Below are 17,593 nucleotides of genomic sequence, written 5' to 3'. Positions count from 1 at the left end.
TGCCCCACGGCTGCTGTGGAGCCAGACTCAGTGCTCTGCTGCCCCCTGGTGGCCGTAGTGATGGGTCCAGCAGCTGCAACCCCCACTGCTGGGCTCCTTTCCTAGGGTGGGACAGTAACTGACCATTTCCTACAGGCACCTCCTATTGCAGACGGGTCCCTGTGAGCTCTTTAAAGAGCCCCCTGCCAGCTTTAGCCGCAGCTCAACCAGCTCCTCCAGAGCCACACACTAGGGTGCAGCAGGGCACTGGCGCCACTGGGTGGCAGGGTCCAGTGTCTGCCAACTCCCCGCTGCCCCCCAAAAATGCAAACTCAGGGGAAATAGCAGGCACTGGAGGAGAGTCTCTCCCCTCCCCCCAGCTCTCCCCCAAGGCTCATTGCCAGAGTTTCACTGCCTGCCCGCCCCCACGCAGCTTCCTCGTAGCCAAGGCAGCCGGAGGGGGCGGGGGAGGAACCCTGGGTGCCTGCTGCCGAGGCCTCCTCCGTTAGCCCTTGCTAACCCCGAGAGAGGCTGAGACTGGAGATGAGCTGCGGGAGGAGCAGGGAGGATTCAGCAGGTTCAGAGCACAGCCCGTGGCCCAAGCTGGCTCCTTAGGGCCTTATTTTCCCAGCTTTTCTAGAGGCCATCTTGGAAACGCCAGGCATGGCCGGGAGCTTGTGGGACCCGTCCCACCCTCCGCTGCCACAGACACAGGGGAAGGGCGGGGCCTTAAAACAAGGTCAAGTTTTATTTCAAAACAACAGGAGACAGACAAGTGAGACCCTCAGAGAGCACCCAGCGGTGCCCTCGCCGTGTCAGCTGGTTACCTTGCGTCCCGCCCCGCTCCCAGGAGGGGCCCCGTCCCCAGCGCACTGCTAGAGTAAGGAGAGGGCTGAGACCTGGCCCAGCTAACACGTCCTAGAACGAGCTCTGACTTCTGCCAGCGTCCCCAGGTCAAGTGCTTGGCTTGGCTGGGCTTTGTGAGGTTGTGGCGGGGGGGGGGGGGGGGGGTACAGATGCTGGACACACCTAGTTGCAGCACCCCGGCCTCCTTCAGTCTTCCCTGCCCACCTCCAGCCCATTGCAGCAGCCCCAACCCAGGCTGAACTGCAATGGGCCAACAAACCCCCCCAATCAGCTAATTGCCCAGGTGGTGGGGAGAAGCTAGCCCCTCTCCCTTCCCGCTCGGAGGGGTCACTTCTGAAAGCCAGCTCCCTGTCAGACAGGTGGCTGGACCCTCAGCTACTCCTCCCGGAGCCCCATTTAGAACCACAGGTCATGAAACCCACCCCCACCATGAACCACCCTGACGTGCTAGCAGCTGGACCCATGGGCCAGTGCTTCTGATGGGAGCATACAGGAAGGGATCCAGAGCCCACCCCTCTGGCCTCACTCAGCCCATAGCCATCCTGCCCTAGCTCCAGCTAGGCTGGGAACACATGCCCAGGACTATGTGCACGGCCATCTTTGGGGCCTATGCCAACTGCACCAAGGCAGGCCCGGTCCCCTTTGCCAGCTGCCTCATTAAAGCCCATGACAGGCTAATGGAGTCACTGCCCCCAGACACATGGTGCCAGACCTGTGGCTTGGTCCAAGCCAGCCCATGTCCCTGATGATCACCTCCCACGCCCCCTGAAATGCTAAAGGAGCCCAAACTGGGGGGACCTACCTGCACCATTTGCAAAGCCAAACCAGCATGAAAGGCCATCAGTGAGCAAAGCCAGGCCAGGCAGCTACAGCCATTGAGACCCACACGCCCCCAGAAAGGGCAGGGTCATGTCCTCTGTATGAGGCATACACAGGGGACACCCCTGCCCCAGAGAGCAGACCTCTCCTTTGCTGGGAGATGTGGGGAGCTTTTAGCTTCTTCCAGCTGCAGGGGGCACGGCTGTTCCAGTGAGAGCACCGAGATGTGAATCACAAGCACCCAAAATTTCAGAGAGAAGCCAGGAACCTGCTCCGCCAGGCGCACACATTTTGAATCCATCTAGTGTTAGCCCTGGCTCCCCACAGCTCGCCCAGAGCCAGCCTTTTGGCTCAGAGCGGAGGCTCTTTTGTGTAGGGCTACAAAATGCAAACATTGCTTGGCAAGAGGGCAGCCCCAGAGCACGCTACAGGCTCAGCTGGGAATCTCTACCCATCATGGAACCATTGGGAGATCCCCCAGAATCTCCCATGCCAGCCCTGCCTTGCTCCTGCACACGTGCAGCTTTCATCGAGAGGAGCTTGGCACACCATGCATTGCCCGTCTCATCCTCTGAGCCCGTGCAGCAGAGCTCCCAGGCCCGTGCCCAGCAGCTGGTCCCTGGACAGGGCTCCAAATGGGCGTGGGCCTGCCGACGCCCTGGTGCAGCAGATGGGAGGGCAGCTTGGGAGAGCAGCCAGGGGCAGAAAGGAGAAACTCCAGGCATGCTGGAGTCTGGCTGGCCTGGCCTAGTGAGTCGAGACACCGTTGTGGGCATCTCTCCGGGTTCTGGTCAGGCCCACGGGCTGAGGGGGCACCTGGCTGGTTATCAGCAAGATCCACTCCTGTCTCTGGGCCCTAGGAGAGATCGGAGAGAAGGGGGGGTCAGAGGCTGAGCCCCGTGTCGGGGGAGGGGAGCTTTTCTTATTCTACAAGAGAAACTCCCCAACCCACAACTGCCTTTCACTGTCAGGGTGAGGGCGAGGGCCGGGGCATGTTTGTGGAGTGGCCAAATGGCCATTCTAGAGCCAGCAATTTCTATTCTCTCATGGACCTAGCTCCATCCTCCTCTTCCACCCCCTGGCTGTCCACTCAGACCACCAGGCCCCCCCCTCTAAGGGCCTGAGATCACAGGCTGGGGCTGGAACAGGACATTGGTGGGGAGGGCCCTCAGCACTGGAGCCCTTTGCCCGGTTGAGCTGGATGCAATGGGCTCTGGACACCCAGTAGGGGCTGGGTTGGCGGGTCCTCTCAGGCCCCCCCGTGAGCTCTGGCCGTGTGTTCCCCTCACTCTGTACCCAGGGCAGTGCGAATACGTCATCCTAGCCCCCACGCACCTGCCGCCCAGCCCCCTCACACACCAGCAGGGCTCAGCCCTCTTGCCAGGTAGAGCGTCTGCAAGCCCCTGACATGCACCTTAAGGCTTCTGCCCAGGTCCCTGGGTGGCTCTTGGAGAATCCAGGCTCCAAACCTCCCTGAATGTTCAACAGCTCATGACTTACCGCTTGGCAGGTGTCCTTCAGAACCCCCTTCCCACCCCAGCCAGCATGCCTTGGGCCTGCCTCAGGCCCTCCACCTCTGCCAGCCAGCCAAGCAGAGGTGATACTGAGTGGGTGCACCCTGGCATGCAGCTCTGGCAAGAGCCGGCTGAGCTATGGTGAAAGCCAGCATGGAGCTATTTAAAGAGCTGGCAGGAACCTGGAGAGCAGTAGGGGGGTACCTGCAGGAACTGTCAAATGACTCACCACTGCAGCCAGGGAACCCCACCCAGAGGGGCCTCACACTCACGTGCTGTCTGCTTTGATGAGGAACTCCGCAGTGGCCCCGCGGTGGTTGCAGGAGAGACACAGGAGGAAGGCTGTGTTAGGGAGCCCCAGTGGCTCGGCTTTGAGCGGCTCTGCTCTCACGTGGCTGGTCTGGGCATAATCCTTGACTGAAAACCTGCCATCGCTGTGAGGAAAGCATGGGGGGGCATTTGTGGAGCAGAGCCAGGTGACAGTCCCCCTACACTCCCTGCCAATGCCCAGCTCCTGGCTATGCAGCAATGCTCACCCCAACAAGCCGTTAGCATCTGTACCCACAGACAGGGCATCTCCACCTGGGGCCTTCACATCTCACCCCATTGGAGAGACACGGACTCTGCCACCAACCACCCCACCCTGTCCCACTGTCTGCCCCATCTCCCAGGGCTGGAGACAATGCCACCTCAGATGCCACCAGGACCCACTCTGGCACTGGAGGGGAACGGCAGGTGGGCACCCTACCAGCGGTGGCCGCAGGAGGAGCAGGCTGGTGTACCTCCCATCCCAGGAAGTTTTGGGGCCCCAGCCAGAGCAGCAAGGCCCCCAGGCTGCGAAGGGTAGACCCAGGTGCCATGCAGACTTACTCCCTCCGGCGGGACAACAGCAGCAGGTCGCTGAAGAGGTGCAGGTGGATGGGCTTGGTGCTCAGGCGGGGTCTGGACCCCACACCCACCTCTTGGATGAGGATCTGGGAGAAATTCCCTGCCCTGACGAGCCAGCGGCCCCGACTGATGAGCGGGATGGACTGGAGGGAGAGACACACAGGGCTCACCAACGGCTCCTGGCTCAGTCAGTTGCTGCACTGCCCCACCCCAATGGGCCGCAGGCCTGGACACAGGCATTTCTGTTCGGGGGGGATGCTTTTTAGTAAATGTGAACTGCAAGGGAGTGAACACACCTCCCCGTGGGCCCCCGAGTAAGCGTGCTCCGGCTTGCTGGGAGAAGGCTGGGGCTGATTCCCCACCCCGCCAGGAGCAAGGCCCAGCCCCAACCCCGGATCAGGGAGGAGAAGCCAGCCCCAGCCTTCACCCAGCGAGCCGGAGCATGCTTACTTGGGGAACCAGACGGGGTGCATTCACACCCTTTGCACCACCCCCACGTGTGACCCTGGGCAGATGAGCCAGTCTGAGCGTGCGCCAGCCCCCCTACGGGATCCCTGAGGGGCACAGCTTGCAATGCATCCAAGAAGTCCCACGGGGCGCTCAGCCATGCAAGCTATGATCCTGGCACCACGCGCTCACCGGGTGACATGCATCTTTGTCCCCTATGCCAGCCACCTTGGCATCCCAGCCCTCTAGTCCCAGTCCCCCCTCCATCCAACCCTCCCCTTATGTGACCCTCAAGCCTCCCTGCCCATGGGGCTGTGCCATCAGGAGCCACTGTGGCTCAGGGCCAAGCCTCACCTTCGTCTTCACGAACTCGACTTGCTTCTCTAGCAGCACCAGCTCCTCTGTCTGCTTCATGCGCCGCACGTTCTCATTGCACTCGGACACAATCTGAAAGGGCAAGGGACATTGCGGGCCCAGGGCACTCCCTCCCCCAGTCCCATGGCAAGGGCAGAGATCAGGGAATCCAGGGCTTTTGGTGCACCCTTGGGGATGGAAAAGGTTTTCCAGCTCCTGGACACAGCTGATCTAGTGCATTATGGGACATTTCCCCACCAGAAGGCTAAAAACTGCACCTCTCCATTGCATTTGCCTGGGCTTTGCTCCAGGGGAGAATCGGGGTGGGTCTCTAGCTCACTTGAAAGAGAATCCTCTGAACTGTCATTCATGCTTAAATTTGACACTTTACACCTAAGCCTAAACAAAGACATTAATTATCTTACCCATTACAAAGAGCTTCCCCAATTATCACCTCTAATCCCATTAACTCACAGACATTTACCTTTCCTCCCCCCTCATCCTCCTTCTGTTCTGAAATGTGATTTGTCCTTTTCATATTTGTTCATTTTTTTAAATTGTATCCTTTGGTATCTATGGTTGTGACAATTTTCTTCCACTATTTGATCTGAGGAAGTGGGTCTGGCCCACGAAAGCTCATCACCTAATAAACCATCTTGTTAGTCTTTAAAGTACTACATAGTCCTGTTTTTTTATTTCATACAGTAGAACATCAGTGTTCTTGCGCAAATACTCGCAGCCAGTGTAGACAGGTGGCAATTGCTTTTGCGCAAAATCTTGCCAATGTAGACACAGCTAGGCTGTTTAATGTTATTGACAAAGGCCCAAGGCACAGGTGGGAGAAAAGCACTCAGTAAACCAGGACTACTCAACTTTGGAAGCCCCGGGGGCCGCAACTTAAATGTGGTTGCATATACATGCAAATATGTGCGCAAATAGCTTTCACAATGCCTCAGCGCTCCCAGCACCTCCTTCCTGGCAGCTAGAAACGCCAACACCCTGTACCCGTATGTTTCAACCAGCCGGTCTGCTTGCATCTTTCAGTGCTCACCCTGCCTAGGAGACGCCTTGCCGTTGTGGAGTGTGTTCCCTGTGCAGGCTGTGTTTAAAGAAGCCCACCCGTGGGCCGTGTGCTGAGCCCTGCCTAAAGCCAAATCACCCTGTGGGCCACAAACGTGTCATGGGCTGCATGCGGCCCACGGGCCACAAATTGAGTAGCCCAGCAGTAAACATTCAACCCATACCCTCAATGAATGTCAGAGGCAGCTCCAATTCACTCCCACATCCTCCCTGGAGGCCCCCAGCGAAGTCAGGGAAGGGAAGGTGGATATTACCAAGCTATCCTTGAGAAACCTTTTCCAGGGGTCCCAGCAGCATAAGATGGCCCAAACCCATTTTGTTCCCCTCTTGCTGTCACCTTTCGGGCTTCCCAGAGCTGAGGATTGCAGACTCTGGGTGTTCTGTGTTTTGGCCTCCCTCGGGCAAGGAAACCTTTTAACCAAGCTCTAAGAACCCAGAAGCACAATCGCTCTGGGGACATGGAGGTCCCCGGGACCATCCCAGAAAGACCACACAGCGTGCAGCTGGACAGCTGAGCATGCTCAGGTCAGACTGGGGGTGCAGGTTCGCCAACAGAGACCTCCCAAAGCCAGAGGATTTGCAAGCACCAAGGACAGCGGGTCACTGAGTGACTGGAGCGGCCCTGGCAGAGGCCAGCAGGGTGCAGTCCACACAGTAAGTGCTCAGGGGCTGAGTCCACACCAGGGGAAGCAAGCAGAGACCCAGGAAGAACCTGTTATCAGAACCTTCTACCACATCTGCTGGCCCGTGAGCTTGGCCCGTCTCCGCACACTACTTCCCCCGTGACATTGCTTCTGCGTGGACGGCAGGTAGCACAAGGGCTGCTACAACATGGAGACCAGCATGGCCAGCCTGGGTGCCTTCTGCAAGCACCCAGGGGTGACCTTACCTCTCCCACTGCCCTCAGGGCTGCACTGATGGAACCGGCCAGCTCGGAGCCCACCAGGGCCAGCTTCAGGATGTTCTGTGGGGCAGAGGAGAGAGCGGGGGGGGGGGGGGGGATCAGTCATGGAGAGATACCAGGTCCCCATACCCCTCTGCCAGACTCCTCCCCCTTTCTCTGCCATCCCTCCCACTCTCACCATTCCCTCTGGCATTGCCTCCTCAAGCCACCTTGCTCACCCCAGCTACAGCTCAGAGGATGCTGGCCAAGGCAGCTTGTGACCCTCTCAGGCAGGATCCCTAGCAGGCCAGCTCCAGCCAAACCCCCAAGGGAGACTTCAGCCCTGGCTTCAACACCTCACCTCCAGCAGGATCTTCAGGCGGGTGATCCTCTGGAAGGGCAGCACCAGGAAGGATTTCAGGGGCTGCCGTTGGCACACCGGCTGCTCCTCCAACTTCCTCAGGACCTGCCGGAAGCGCCAATTCTCTCGCCTGCAGCGTGTGGTACAGAGGGGGCGAATGAGGAGCCCTGGGGCCCAGAATCACCCTAAATTCATGGCCCAGAATTACAGGGCAAACCCTGCTCAGAGACCCTGGATGTTCCAGCCCAGCAGTCATGCACTGAACAGGGCATTTCCCTAGCAGCAGGATATGGGAGGGGCTGAGGGCTACTTCTCTGGGGCGAAGGGGGAGTTAAGGATATCCTTCCTCTTCTAAGATGGGAAGATACAAAACGTAAACACAGATACAAATCTAGTGCTGCCCTAGCCCAGGAGCCAGCCAGTGAAATCTAGTCTTGAGCCCAGGAATGGCCTCACCTGTCCAATCTCCCTCTGCTCCCCATTAACCGCTTGTGCACCCCATAGGCCAAGAGCCAAGCAGCTGCTAGCCTTTCCGGTCCCCAAGAGAAACTGCAACTGGGAATATGTCCTGATGGAGTGGGGAAGCAGGAAGGGGAATGGAGTCTGCTATCCTCAGTCAAAAAAAAAAAAAGTGTTAACTGAAGAATGACGACAGCCACTTAGTGTAACATTTGGGGACCATTTTCAGCAGAAACATGTCTCCAAAATGGAGTAGTTGGATAGGATGGAGCCCTGGCGAGTTATGGAATCCTCCCCAAGGGACATTGCAGGGATCCACTCCTCTGGGCTGTGTCCAGTCTAGCTCCAAACAGCCCCCGTGTCCCCACTCGGCTCTCGCTGCACGAAGAGTTTCCTAGGTGCAGCTCCACCGAGCCCAGCGAGAGGAGCCACCAGGGAAGGGTCAGACTGGCTGTTCCAAAGGGGGGGGGCAGCCCGAGCCCTGGCTCCTCACATCAGTTGCTGCATGAGCTGCGCCTGGTACATCTGGTTGGTGACGTAGGGGACGTAGACCCGGTGGAAAGCGGGGCAGTGTTTCAGAGCCACTGTCCCCAGCCCTGCCAGGAAGATGTCCTTGTCCATCTGCTCCTCCAGCTCCAGGAGAAACCTGCGGAGACCAGGATTCGCGGGAAGCATCCCACTGCTGGGCAAGACTCAGGCTGGAAAAACCAATGATTGTGCCTGCTGTCCACAGCGCCCCCTGCTGGGCAAGGCCAGGGCTAGAGTAGCTGGGAGCTGCCCCCTCAGCCAATGCTTCTATCCCACTCCCCACAGCGCCCCCTGCTGGGCAAGGCCAGGGCTGGAGTAGCTGGGAGCTGCCCCCTCAGCCAATGCTTCTATCCCACTCCCCACAGCGCCCCCTGCTGGGCAAGGCCAGGGCTGGAGTAGCTGGGAGCTGCCCCCTCAGCCAATGCTTCTATCCCACTCCCCACAACGCCCCCTGCTGGGCAAGGCTGGGGCCCATAGTTGGGGGGTGCACCCCGCCAGCTGCAGTTACCTTTCACTGACATCCCTCACTTGCTGCAGATTGGAGAAGAGCCGGTGCACCTCAGCCCTGGTCAGTGTCTCCTGCAGGACCAGCGAACCCTTGAAGTGGCTTGTGGCCACTGAGAGACTGCGCAGGTAGGAGGCCTCCGAGGTGATCACCTCAAACAGGGCCTGGCATGGAGAGCGCGTGTCAAAGGCCAGGGATGAGCAAGCCAGCACAACGGGCGTGGGGCTCCCCACAAAGGGCACTGTAGCACCTGCACTCAGAGGGCTCCAGGCCAACTGTTTAAAGGGACTTAGGTGCCTCCCTGAAAACAGTGGCAATCAGGCACCTAAATCATTTTGCAAATGCAAAGTACCCAAGATGGGCAAGAGCACAGGCATAGGGGCAGGTGGATGGCTGCCTGGGCACCTCTACCACCCCTAGGGTGGTGCTGGCATACAGGGGCCCACCTGCAGGAGGCACTTCTCTTCCATTACAGGCCAAGAGGAATCCCCTTCTAACTGCTGGGCACTGGCACGGAGCACAACGCTGGAGTCCAGCTCGGCCCTGCAGCTTAACAACTGACAGAGGCACAGACACGCAAGAACAGCCAGATTGGATCAAGCCAAAGACCCATCCAGCCCAGCGTCCGGTCTGCCAGCAGCAGCCAATGCCAGGTGCCCCAGAGGGAGTGGACAGAATAAGGAATCAGCCAGCAATCCCTCCCGTCACCCATTCCCAGCCCCTGGCAAGAGGCGGCCAAGGACTCCCTCCCTGCGCAGCCTGGCTAGTAGCCGGGAATGGACTGTCCTCCAAGAACTGTGTGCTAGGAGACCAGGTCGATCAGCCCTTCAGAGAAATCACTGATCCAGGCTCCCCATGGGGCATCGATTTCTATTACAGCATCATGTGGAAGGGAACTGCCGGGTGCCAAGGGCAGAGGCAGGGCAGGTGAAAGGAAGCCATGGTAAACAGGGGTGCCAGGCTGCCACAGACCACAGGGACCTGGGCATCCAGAGCAAGCCACGGGACCAGTTCCCCGCTCCATGTTGAGAGAGAGCCTCCATCTCCATGGTCCACTCAGCCCCTGCCCCTTCCAAGGCTGCCAGGTGCCAGCTGACCCCCACCAGGTGGGCAGAGTTTGTCCAGGATAGACTCAGTCGCAGCACTGCCCCATGGCCCCTTCTGCGTTCCCTAGGGCAGGAAGCAGAACGCAGCTCCCCCCCCCCCCACCGCCGCCCGCAAGATCAGCCCCTCCCAGTACCTCCTGCAGGTGGTGCTGCTGGGGCGTGAGACCCTCCAGAAGTCGCTGGCTCTTCACCTCCGGGATCTCTTGCCAGAAGCAGAAGCTGTAGTCACGGGGAGAGCCCTGCGAGGCAGCGTCAAGCAGGGAGGATGAGAGGAGGCCAGCGATGGACAGGCTGGCATCCACCCGGAAGGACAGCTCCTTGGGCTTGCGCTCTGCTGCCTTGAGGCGCTTCACCCAGTAGTCTTGGTAGAGAGGCTCTGGGCAGGAGTGAAATTAGCGTCAGGGACCTGCCCAGGAAAGCCAGCTGGGCCTCCCAGAGGGCTTCATTAACACTACAGGCATTTAATGATGAAGACACTCCCAGGCCCAGTCACAGGACCTGCCTGCTCCACACCCATCCCTGAACACTGGGAAACCCTCTCCTGTGTTTAGTGGCTGCCTTAGCCTTTTCTGGGCCCGGCACAGCATCCATGTTGCCTGCCAATGCTCATCGGTAGCCCTCTCCGAGTTCCTGCATGCCACCTTCACCAGTCACAGAGGGAGAACCGAGGCCACCAGAGTCAGAATCATAGACCACTAGGACTGGAAGGGACCTTGAGAGTCATCGAGTCCAGTCCCTGCCCTCACGGCAGGATCAAGCACCATCTAGACCAGCGTTTCCCAAAGTGTGGCCCGTGGCCCAGTACTGGTCCTTAGAAAAATTATCACGCACAATCTTATTAATTTGTGTGACGGGACAGCAGCACCCCGCACCGCCGAGTGCAGTGGCACAGACGGGATAGCAGCACCCCGCACAGCCGAGTGCAGTGGCACAGACGGGATAGCAGCACCCCGCACAGCCGAGTGCAGTGGCACAGACGGGATAGCAGCACCCCGCACAGCCGAGTGCAGTGGCACAGACGGGATAGCAGCACCCCGCACCGCCGAGTGCAGTGGCACAGACGGGACAGCAGCACCCCGCACTGCCGAGTGCAGTGGCAACAGACGGGATAGCAGCACCCCGCACTGCCGAGTGCAGTGGCACAGACGGGATAGCAGCACCCCGCACAGCCGAGTGCAGTGGCACAGACGGGACAGCAGCACCCCGCACAGCCGAGTGCAGTGGCACAGACGGGACAGCAGCACCCCGCACTGCCGAGTGCAGTGGCACAGACGGGACAGCAGCACCCCGCACTGCCGAGTGCAGTGGCACAGACGGGACAGCAGCACCCCGCACTGCCGAGTGCAGTGGCACAGACGGGACAGCAGCACCCCGCACCGCCGAGTGCAGTGGCACAGACGGGACAGCAGCACCCCGCACCGCCGAGTGCAGTGGCACAGACGGGACAGCAGCACCCCGCACCGCCGAGTGCAGTGGCACAGACGGGACAGCAGCACCCCGCACCGCCGAGTGCAGTGGCACAGACGGGATAGCAGCACCCCGCACCGCCGAGTGCAGTGGCACAGACGGGATAGCAGCACCCCGCACCGCCGAGTGCAGTGGCACAGACGGGATAGCAGCACCCCGCACTATCCCGCACTGTCCCTCCATCCCACCATGCCGGAGAATCTGTAGCCAGTGCACAGGGAGCAGGTCAGTACTCACGGGTTTGCATGTATTTAGACTCCCTCTGCCACTTGTCCGTGTCCTTCGCTCCTTTCCCCAGTGGGCGGCGGAACAGCCTAAAAAGCAGCGAAGGGAACCTTTTAAACCAGGTTGGGAGAGTCCCAGACCATTGAAACATGAACTTCTCCCATAGTGCCTCCTGCTGGGCTTTGTCACTCCTTTATGTCTTTGTGCAACTCAAACCCTCTCTGTGCCAAGGTGCCCAAGTGTAAAATGAACACATCAGAATATGCCAGGTGGATCAGAACCAAGATCCACCCAGCCCACTGTCTTGTCTCCAGCTGCTTCAGAGAGATGCAAGAATCCACAGTAGTAGCATTGGCTAGTTTGCTCCTCAGATTAGGTCTCTTCCTGATTTCCTATAGATAGAGATTCACTTACAACTCTGAAGGGGGAGATCTGTCATCCCTCCAGACTTGTTACCGTTAATCATGGGCATGCTGGATATTCCACAGTCCAGATAAGCATTCAGATCAGTGCTGGATCTTGCAAAACTCTGTGATAAATAGCATCATGTGGCAGTGAGTTCTGCAGTTTAACTGCACTCACTGTCTGATATAGTGTTATCTATCTACTGCACAGAAGACTATGCCTTCAACCTTTGTAACATCTAATCTCCCTATGTCCCGTGAAGTCAGGAGGTATTCTTATACCCATTTTATAGATGGGAGATAGGCCCAGAGATGCCAAGTGACTTGTCCAAGATCATACTGGAAACTTGTGGCAAAGCAGGGCTGTGAACCCAGCTCTCCTCAGTACTAGGCTACTGCCCAAACAGCTGAGAGATCTTCCTGCTCTGAACGGTATTAGAGAAATAAGGTCTCAGAGCCAAGCCTGAATTACAAGCCCTAGCTCTATCCAAATGTGCCCAAAGTTCCGTGTGTGTGGATCATCCTCTTGTAGCAACAGGGCCCAGCGGGACAGGCCAGCTTCAGGACCTGGAAAGCATAAGGATCTGAGCAGGGGGGGGGGGGGAGTGAACTGTGCCCGTTGGCAGCTCAGAGCTAGGCCCTTTTCTGGTCGCTGCCAGCCTGGGTTCTAAATTCTTTTATTTCAACCCAAATGATGCTCCTAGGCCTTTGGCGGGAGCAATCCCCGTACAACACAGCACACCAGGTCTGCAGGCACCACAGCTGGGGGACCAGAGAGGACCAGGAAGGTGTTTGCTCTGAACCCTAACGATAGCAAATCAAGCGTCACGTGCTGGAAGCCCCGAAGAACTAGAAGTGCACTCTCATGACAAAGAGGGGCACTCAGGGGGCAAAGCTTTGCTTGTGGTGGGAGCTTGAGGGAGTTATTGGGTCCCCCAATTCAACCCCAGAAGGGAGGTCAGAGCCATACCCCATCCAGAATGATCACTGAGCAGGGCCATCAATATGCCAGGTGGTTCAAGGAAAGGAAGCAAGAAACCCTCCCTATGGGCCAGCTGCAGTGCAATTTAGAGACCCTCCCAGACACCGGGCAATGCAGGGAGCTGTCTGGGGAAAGGAGGTTACCTGCGCTCCAGACTTGGCATCTGCAGAACCGTGGCTTTAGCGAGATTTTCCAGGGAGCCATGCAGGACATTCCGCCCTGGGACCGGGATGGGCTGCTTTGTCCTCATTCCCAGCAGGCCAGCAGGGTCTGTTGGCCCTGCAGAGAGAGGGGACTCTGGGCCCAGGCTCTCGAAGGCTGCCAGCTCGGCTGTGGGGGGAGAGGGTTGGCAGTGGAGAGAGGCAGGGCCAGTGCCACCCAGCTGGTCAGTTCCTAGGGAGAGGAGGAGCAGCAGGATGAGGATGCTACAGGGGCAGATGGGTCGGCCTGGCACCGCACTGCACCCAAGCCATGTCGTCAAAACAAGCCTGCCCCTGCTCCTCATCGCAGCTGGGCTGAGCTCCCCAGCACCCCAGGGAGCTGCCAGCCTCACGGGGCCCAATCAGAGCCAGATGCTGGCAAAGCAGGCTAGAGAGCTTGGCAACTGCCTCTGCGTGGCAAGCCTGGTGCCACCTACCAGTCATCCCGATAACAGGAGCACCAGTCTGCATCTGTAGGGGCTGCCAATCAGGAGCGAGAGGCCCTGCCCAAGCCGGGGGGGGGGGGGGGGGGGCAGGGGAGAGCAGGAGCTGCCGGCCAGGAGCAAGGGGTCCTGCCTGAGCTGGGCGGAGGACTTTAGCAGAGCTGTGGGTAGGGCTGGAATAGCAGATGCTGGGGTAAGGGCTGAGACCCATTTGAAGACCTAGCAGGAGTCAGGCCCAGGACTTGGCCTTGTCCCAGTGCTGGGCACAAACTCATGCCCTGTAGGGCCCCACAGCCGCCATCCCCCGCCCCCGCCGGGGCCTGCCGCCCCACTGCCAGTCGCCCCCCACCCCCGCCGGGGCCTGCCGCCCCACTGCCAGTCGCCCCCCCGCCCCCGCCGGGGCCTGCCGCCCCACTGCCAGTCGCCCCCCGGCTCCACCAGGGCCTGCCGCCCCACTGCCAGTCGCCCCCCCGCCCCCGCCGGGGTCTGCCGCCCCACTGCCAGTCGCCCCCCCGCCCCCGCCGGGGCCTGCCGCCCCACTGCCAGTCGCCCTCCGCCCCCGCCGGGGCCTGCCGCCCCACTGCCAGTCGCCCCCCCGCCCCCGCCGGGGCCTGCCGCCCCACTGCCAGTCGCCCCCCGGCTCCACCAGGGCCTGCCGCCCCACTGCCAGTCGCCCTCCGCCCCCGCCGGGGCCTGCCGCCCCACTGCCAGTCGCCCTCCGCCCCCGCCGGGGCCTGCCGCCCCACTGCCAGTCGCCCCCCCGCCCCCGCCGGGGCCTGCCGCCCCACTGCCAGTCGCCCCCCCGCCCCCGCCGGGGCCTGCCGCCCCACTGCCAGTCGCCCCCCGGCTCCACCAGGGCCTGCCGCCCCACTGCCAGTCGCCCCCCCGCCCCCGCCGGGGCCTGCCGCCCCACTGCCAGTCGCCCCCCGTCCCCGCCGGGGCCTGCCGCCCCACTGCCAGTCGCCCCCCCGCCCCCGCCGGGGCCTGCCGCCCCACTGCCAGTCGCCCCCTGCCCCCGCCGGGGCCTGCCGCCCCACTGCCAGTCGCCCCCTGCCCCCGCCGGGGCCTGCCGCCCCACTGCCAGTCGCCCCCCGTCCCCGCCGGGGCCTGCCGCCCCACTGCCAGTCGCCCCCCGCCCCACTGCCAGTCGCCCCCCCGCCCCCGCCGGGGCCTGCCGCCCCACTGCCAGTCGCCCCCCGCCCCACTGCCAGTCGCCCCCCCGCCCCCGCCGGGGCCTGCCGCCCCACTGCCAGTCGCCCCCCCGCCCCCGCCGGGGCCTGCCGCCCCACAGCCAGCCCAAGACACTGTCAGGCCAGTCTGTCCACGGCCCCCATCTCAGGAGCTGGCCCTCTCTGCTGCCAGTCAGAGTCTAGCTAAAGCCACAGCGGAGGCAGGACTCCTGGTAGCAGCCAGGAATGAAGGGCCAGCACTGGGGGAGAGCCCAGCCCCCATGTTAGCACATTTCAAGGGGGCTCAGCTAGCCGCTGGTCCCAAGGCGGGATGGAGGAGGACCGGCCGCTGTGCCACGTGGGGGAGCTGGGCAATCCTGGGGGGGGGGGGGAGCCACAGCAGAGGGGCACACAGACCTTGGGTGGTATCGCCTAGAAGCAGGACCCTCTCCTCCGCCACCAACACAGGATCCCGGGAGCCCCCTCGGCGGGCGGCCCAAGGGCCCTTCGGGGAGCTGCTACCTTGGAAGAGGCTGGGCAGCAAGGGGCAGAGCTCTGGGCACCTCTCGGGCCGGGCCCCCGGGGCTCTCTGGTCCAGGGGGTAGGAGCCGTGCCTCCTCACCGGCGCTGCGGCCCGGGGTGGGGAGTCCGAGCGCGCGCGCTTCCGGCAGAAGAAGTCCATGGGGCGAGGCGAGGCCTGCACAGTGGGGAGAGGGAGGCTCAGTCCCAATCACATTGCTCACTCCCCCCGGGGGCTGGCCTCTCGATAGCTGGGGTGCCCTCCTGCCATCCAGCCCCACCCCCCAACGCAAGGCACACAAGCTAGGCAGGGGCTGGCTGGGCAGATCCCTGGGTAGGGGCCAGAGTAGCCTCAGCTCCACCCACACTCAGGCCCAGAGGCTGCTAGTCCAGGGCTCTGCTCAGGCCCCCTCTGCCACATGGGGTCCCTGGGGAGGTACCCCACCCAGAGCTCCACCAGGCAGCTGGGGGGAAGGGCAGTCCCTGTGTACTCTGGGATCAGGACCAGCTAAAGAGCTCAAACAAGGGCAAAGAAGCCGAGGGGAACCCTGCTGCAGGCTGGAGAGCAGGCCAGTGGCAGCGCCCTGGTGTGTCTGCCTGGGCCAGCGCTCCCAAGGCCTGTAGACTCTTACCTGCAGGATCCCAGCAGCCAGGGAGGTCAAGAAGCAACAGCTGCTCCCACTTGCAAATAAATAACCTGCAGGCTCCTGCCGAGTGGCTCCTTAAAGGGCCAGCATGGCCTGGGCTCCCAAAGGCTGCACTTGGTTTGCACCCAAAGGAGCAGATTGCAGCAGGGCAATGAGGACTGACCTGGGCTGCCCTGGCTCCCTGCATCGTAACTGGGGGCAAGGGCAGACTTCTCAGCACAAGCCCATTCCCAGTTTGCAAGCTTGGGAGGGGCACTTGTGGAGGGTTTCCCTTGGGGCCAGTCTGCAAACGGGAGGCCTTGAGCCCCAGCAGCAATCCCAACTCAGTTCTATCCCAGCTGCCTGCAGCGGCCGGGTGGGCTGAACCCTGGGGACCTCCTCTGTGCTTGGAACAGAGCCAGGGGCTGAGAAGTTCTCAGACCCGTGGGAGGAAGGGGCAGGAGGGGTGCCAGGCAATGGGGATACCCCCGGACTCACGCTGCCTGCTGCTGTCGGGGCAGAATTGCCCAGGGAGGAGACTAGAGATGCTGAGTCTCTGCGGAGAGGGATAGGCCAGGCCCCTCTGCAGAGTTTGGTTGGGGAGGCAACTTTAACCATGATTCCTGGGGCTACTTGCAAACTCTAGGGCTGTGTCTACATTGGCAAGAATTTGCACAAAAGCAGTTGCTTTTGCGCAAAATCTTGCCGCCTGTCTACACTGGTCACGAGTATTTGTGCAACAACACGGACGTTGTAATGTACAAAGTCAGGGCTTCTTGTGCAAATATTCTGACGCTCCCGCTCAGGGATAAGTCCTCTTGCGCAAGTGTTCTCGCGCAAGAGGCCAGTGTAGACAGGTAACATCAATTTCTTGCGCAAGAAAGCCCGATGGCTAAAATGGCCTTCGGAGCTTTCTTGCGCAAGAGAGCGTCTACACTGGCACGGATTCTTTTGCGCAAAGGCACTTGCCAGTATAGACATTCTCTTGCGCAAATACTTTTAACGGAAAAACTTTTGCATATGGGCTGTGTCTAGACTGGCCAGTTTTTCCAGAAAATCAGCCGCTTTTCCGGAAAAACTTGCCAGCTGTCTACACTGGCCGTTTGAATTTCCGCAAAAGCACTGACTTCCTACTGTAAGAAATCAGTGCTTCTTGCGGAAATACTATGCTGCTCCCGTTCGGGCAAAAGTCCCTTTTTGCGCAAAACTTTTACGCAAAAGGGCCAGTGTAGACAGCTCAGATTTGTTTTGTGCAAAAAAGCCCCGGTCGCGAAAATGGCGATCGGGGCTTTTTTGCGCAAAATCGCATCTAGATTTGCCATGGACGCTTTTCCGCAAAAAGGGCTTTTGCGGAAAAGCGTCCATGCCAATCTAGACGCTCTTTTCAAAAAAAATGCTTTTAACAGAAAACTTTTCTGTTAAAAACATTTCCGGAAAATCATGCCAGTCTAGATGTAGCCTAAAAGTATTTGCGCAAAATCACGCCAGTGTAGACGCAGCCTAATTCTCTGGCAGAGAACTGAGCAGCTAGCTGACAGGAGCCCTGTATCTAATTCCTGAATCAAAACAAATAAATGTTAGACCTGCTCAACTCTAATAAGAGCATGTTCTGTCACCTTGTGGCAAGTCACTTAAAGGCAGAGGTGACAGTGTGCGGGTGGCTAGAGCTGGCTAAGTTGTGGCAAAAGCCAGCAGGGGGCTATTTAAAGAGCTGGCGGGGACCCAGGCTGCAATAGGACAATACCTGTAAGAAATACTAATATACTGT

General features: G+C 60.2%; 1 protein-coding gene across 4 annotated transcripts; it reads right to left on the bottom strand.

Moving 5' to 3' along the window:
* Positions 1-706: 706 nt before the first annotated feature.
* ARHGEF19 (Rho guanine nucleotide exchange factor 19) lies at positions 707-15,470 on the bottom strand. Of its 4 annotated transcripts, none has more exons than XM_075906439.2 (12): positions 15,098-15,453; positions 13,012-13,147; positions 11,495-11,571; positions 9,925-10,166; positions 8,688-8,848; positions 8,145-8,297; positions 7,193-7,322; positions 6,838-6,912; positions 4,869-4,961; positions 4,050-4,210; positions 3,452-3,613; positions 707-2,521 (listed from the first exon to the last, which is right to left on the bottom strand). In XM_075906439.2, the coding sequence occupies exons 1-12, from the start codon at positions 15,360-15,362 to the stop codon at positions 2,413-2,415; spliced, it is 1,764 nt and encodes a 587-aa protein (XP_075762554.2). In that variant the 5' UTR covers positions 15,363-15,453; the 3' UTR covers positions 707-2,412. The 4 variants fall into 4 exon arrangements, with proteins under 4 accessions (XP_075762554.2, XP_006121777.4, XP_075762555.2 ...); XM_006121715.4 differs by having other exon boundaries at positions 13,012-13,261; positions 15,098-15,452; XM_075906440.2 differs by lacking the exon at positions 15,098-15,453 and adding an exon at positions 13,506-13,906 and having other exon boundaries at positions 13,012-13,261.
* Between the last annotated feature and the right edge of the window lie 2,123 nt (positions 15,471-17,593).

This window comes from Pelodiscus sinensis, chromosome 24 (genome assembly GCF_052426305.1).
Source record: "Pelodiscus sinensis isolate ZL-2025 chromosome 24, ASM5242630v1, whole genome shotgun sequence".
Classification (NCBI taxonomy): Eukaryota; Metazoa; Chordata; order Testudines; family Trionychidae; genus Pelodiscus; species Pelodiscus sinensis.
Note: the sequence above shows the minus strand (reverse complement) of the source record. Positions and strands in the feature narration are given on the sequence as shown.

Bases quoted from the DNA above. Each gene is read 5' to 3' on its own strand.
- ARHGEF19 (XM_006121715.4), bottom strand. From the start codon at position 15,362: ATGGACTTCTTCTGCCGGAAGCGCGCGCGCTCGGACTCCCCACCCCGG. The intron at 4,211-4,868 runs GTGAGGCTTGGC...CTCTCCCTCCAG, and splicing joins TCGAGTTCGTGAAGACGAAG to TCCATCCCGCTCATCAGTCG. The intron at 2,522-3,451 runs GTGAGTGTGAGG...GATCTCTCCTAG, and splicing joins CTCATCAAAGCAGACAGCAC to GGCCCAGAGACAGGAGTGGA.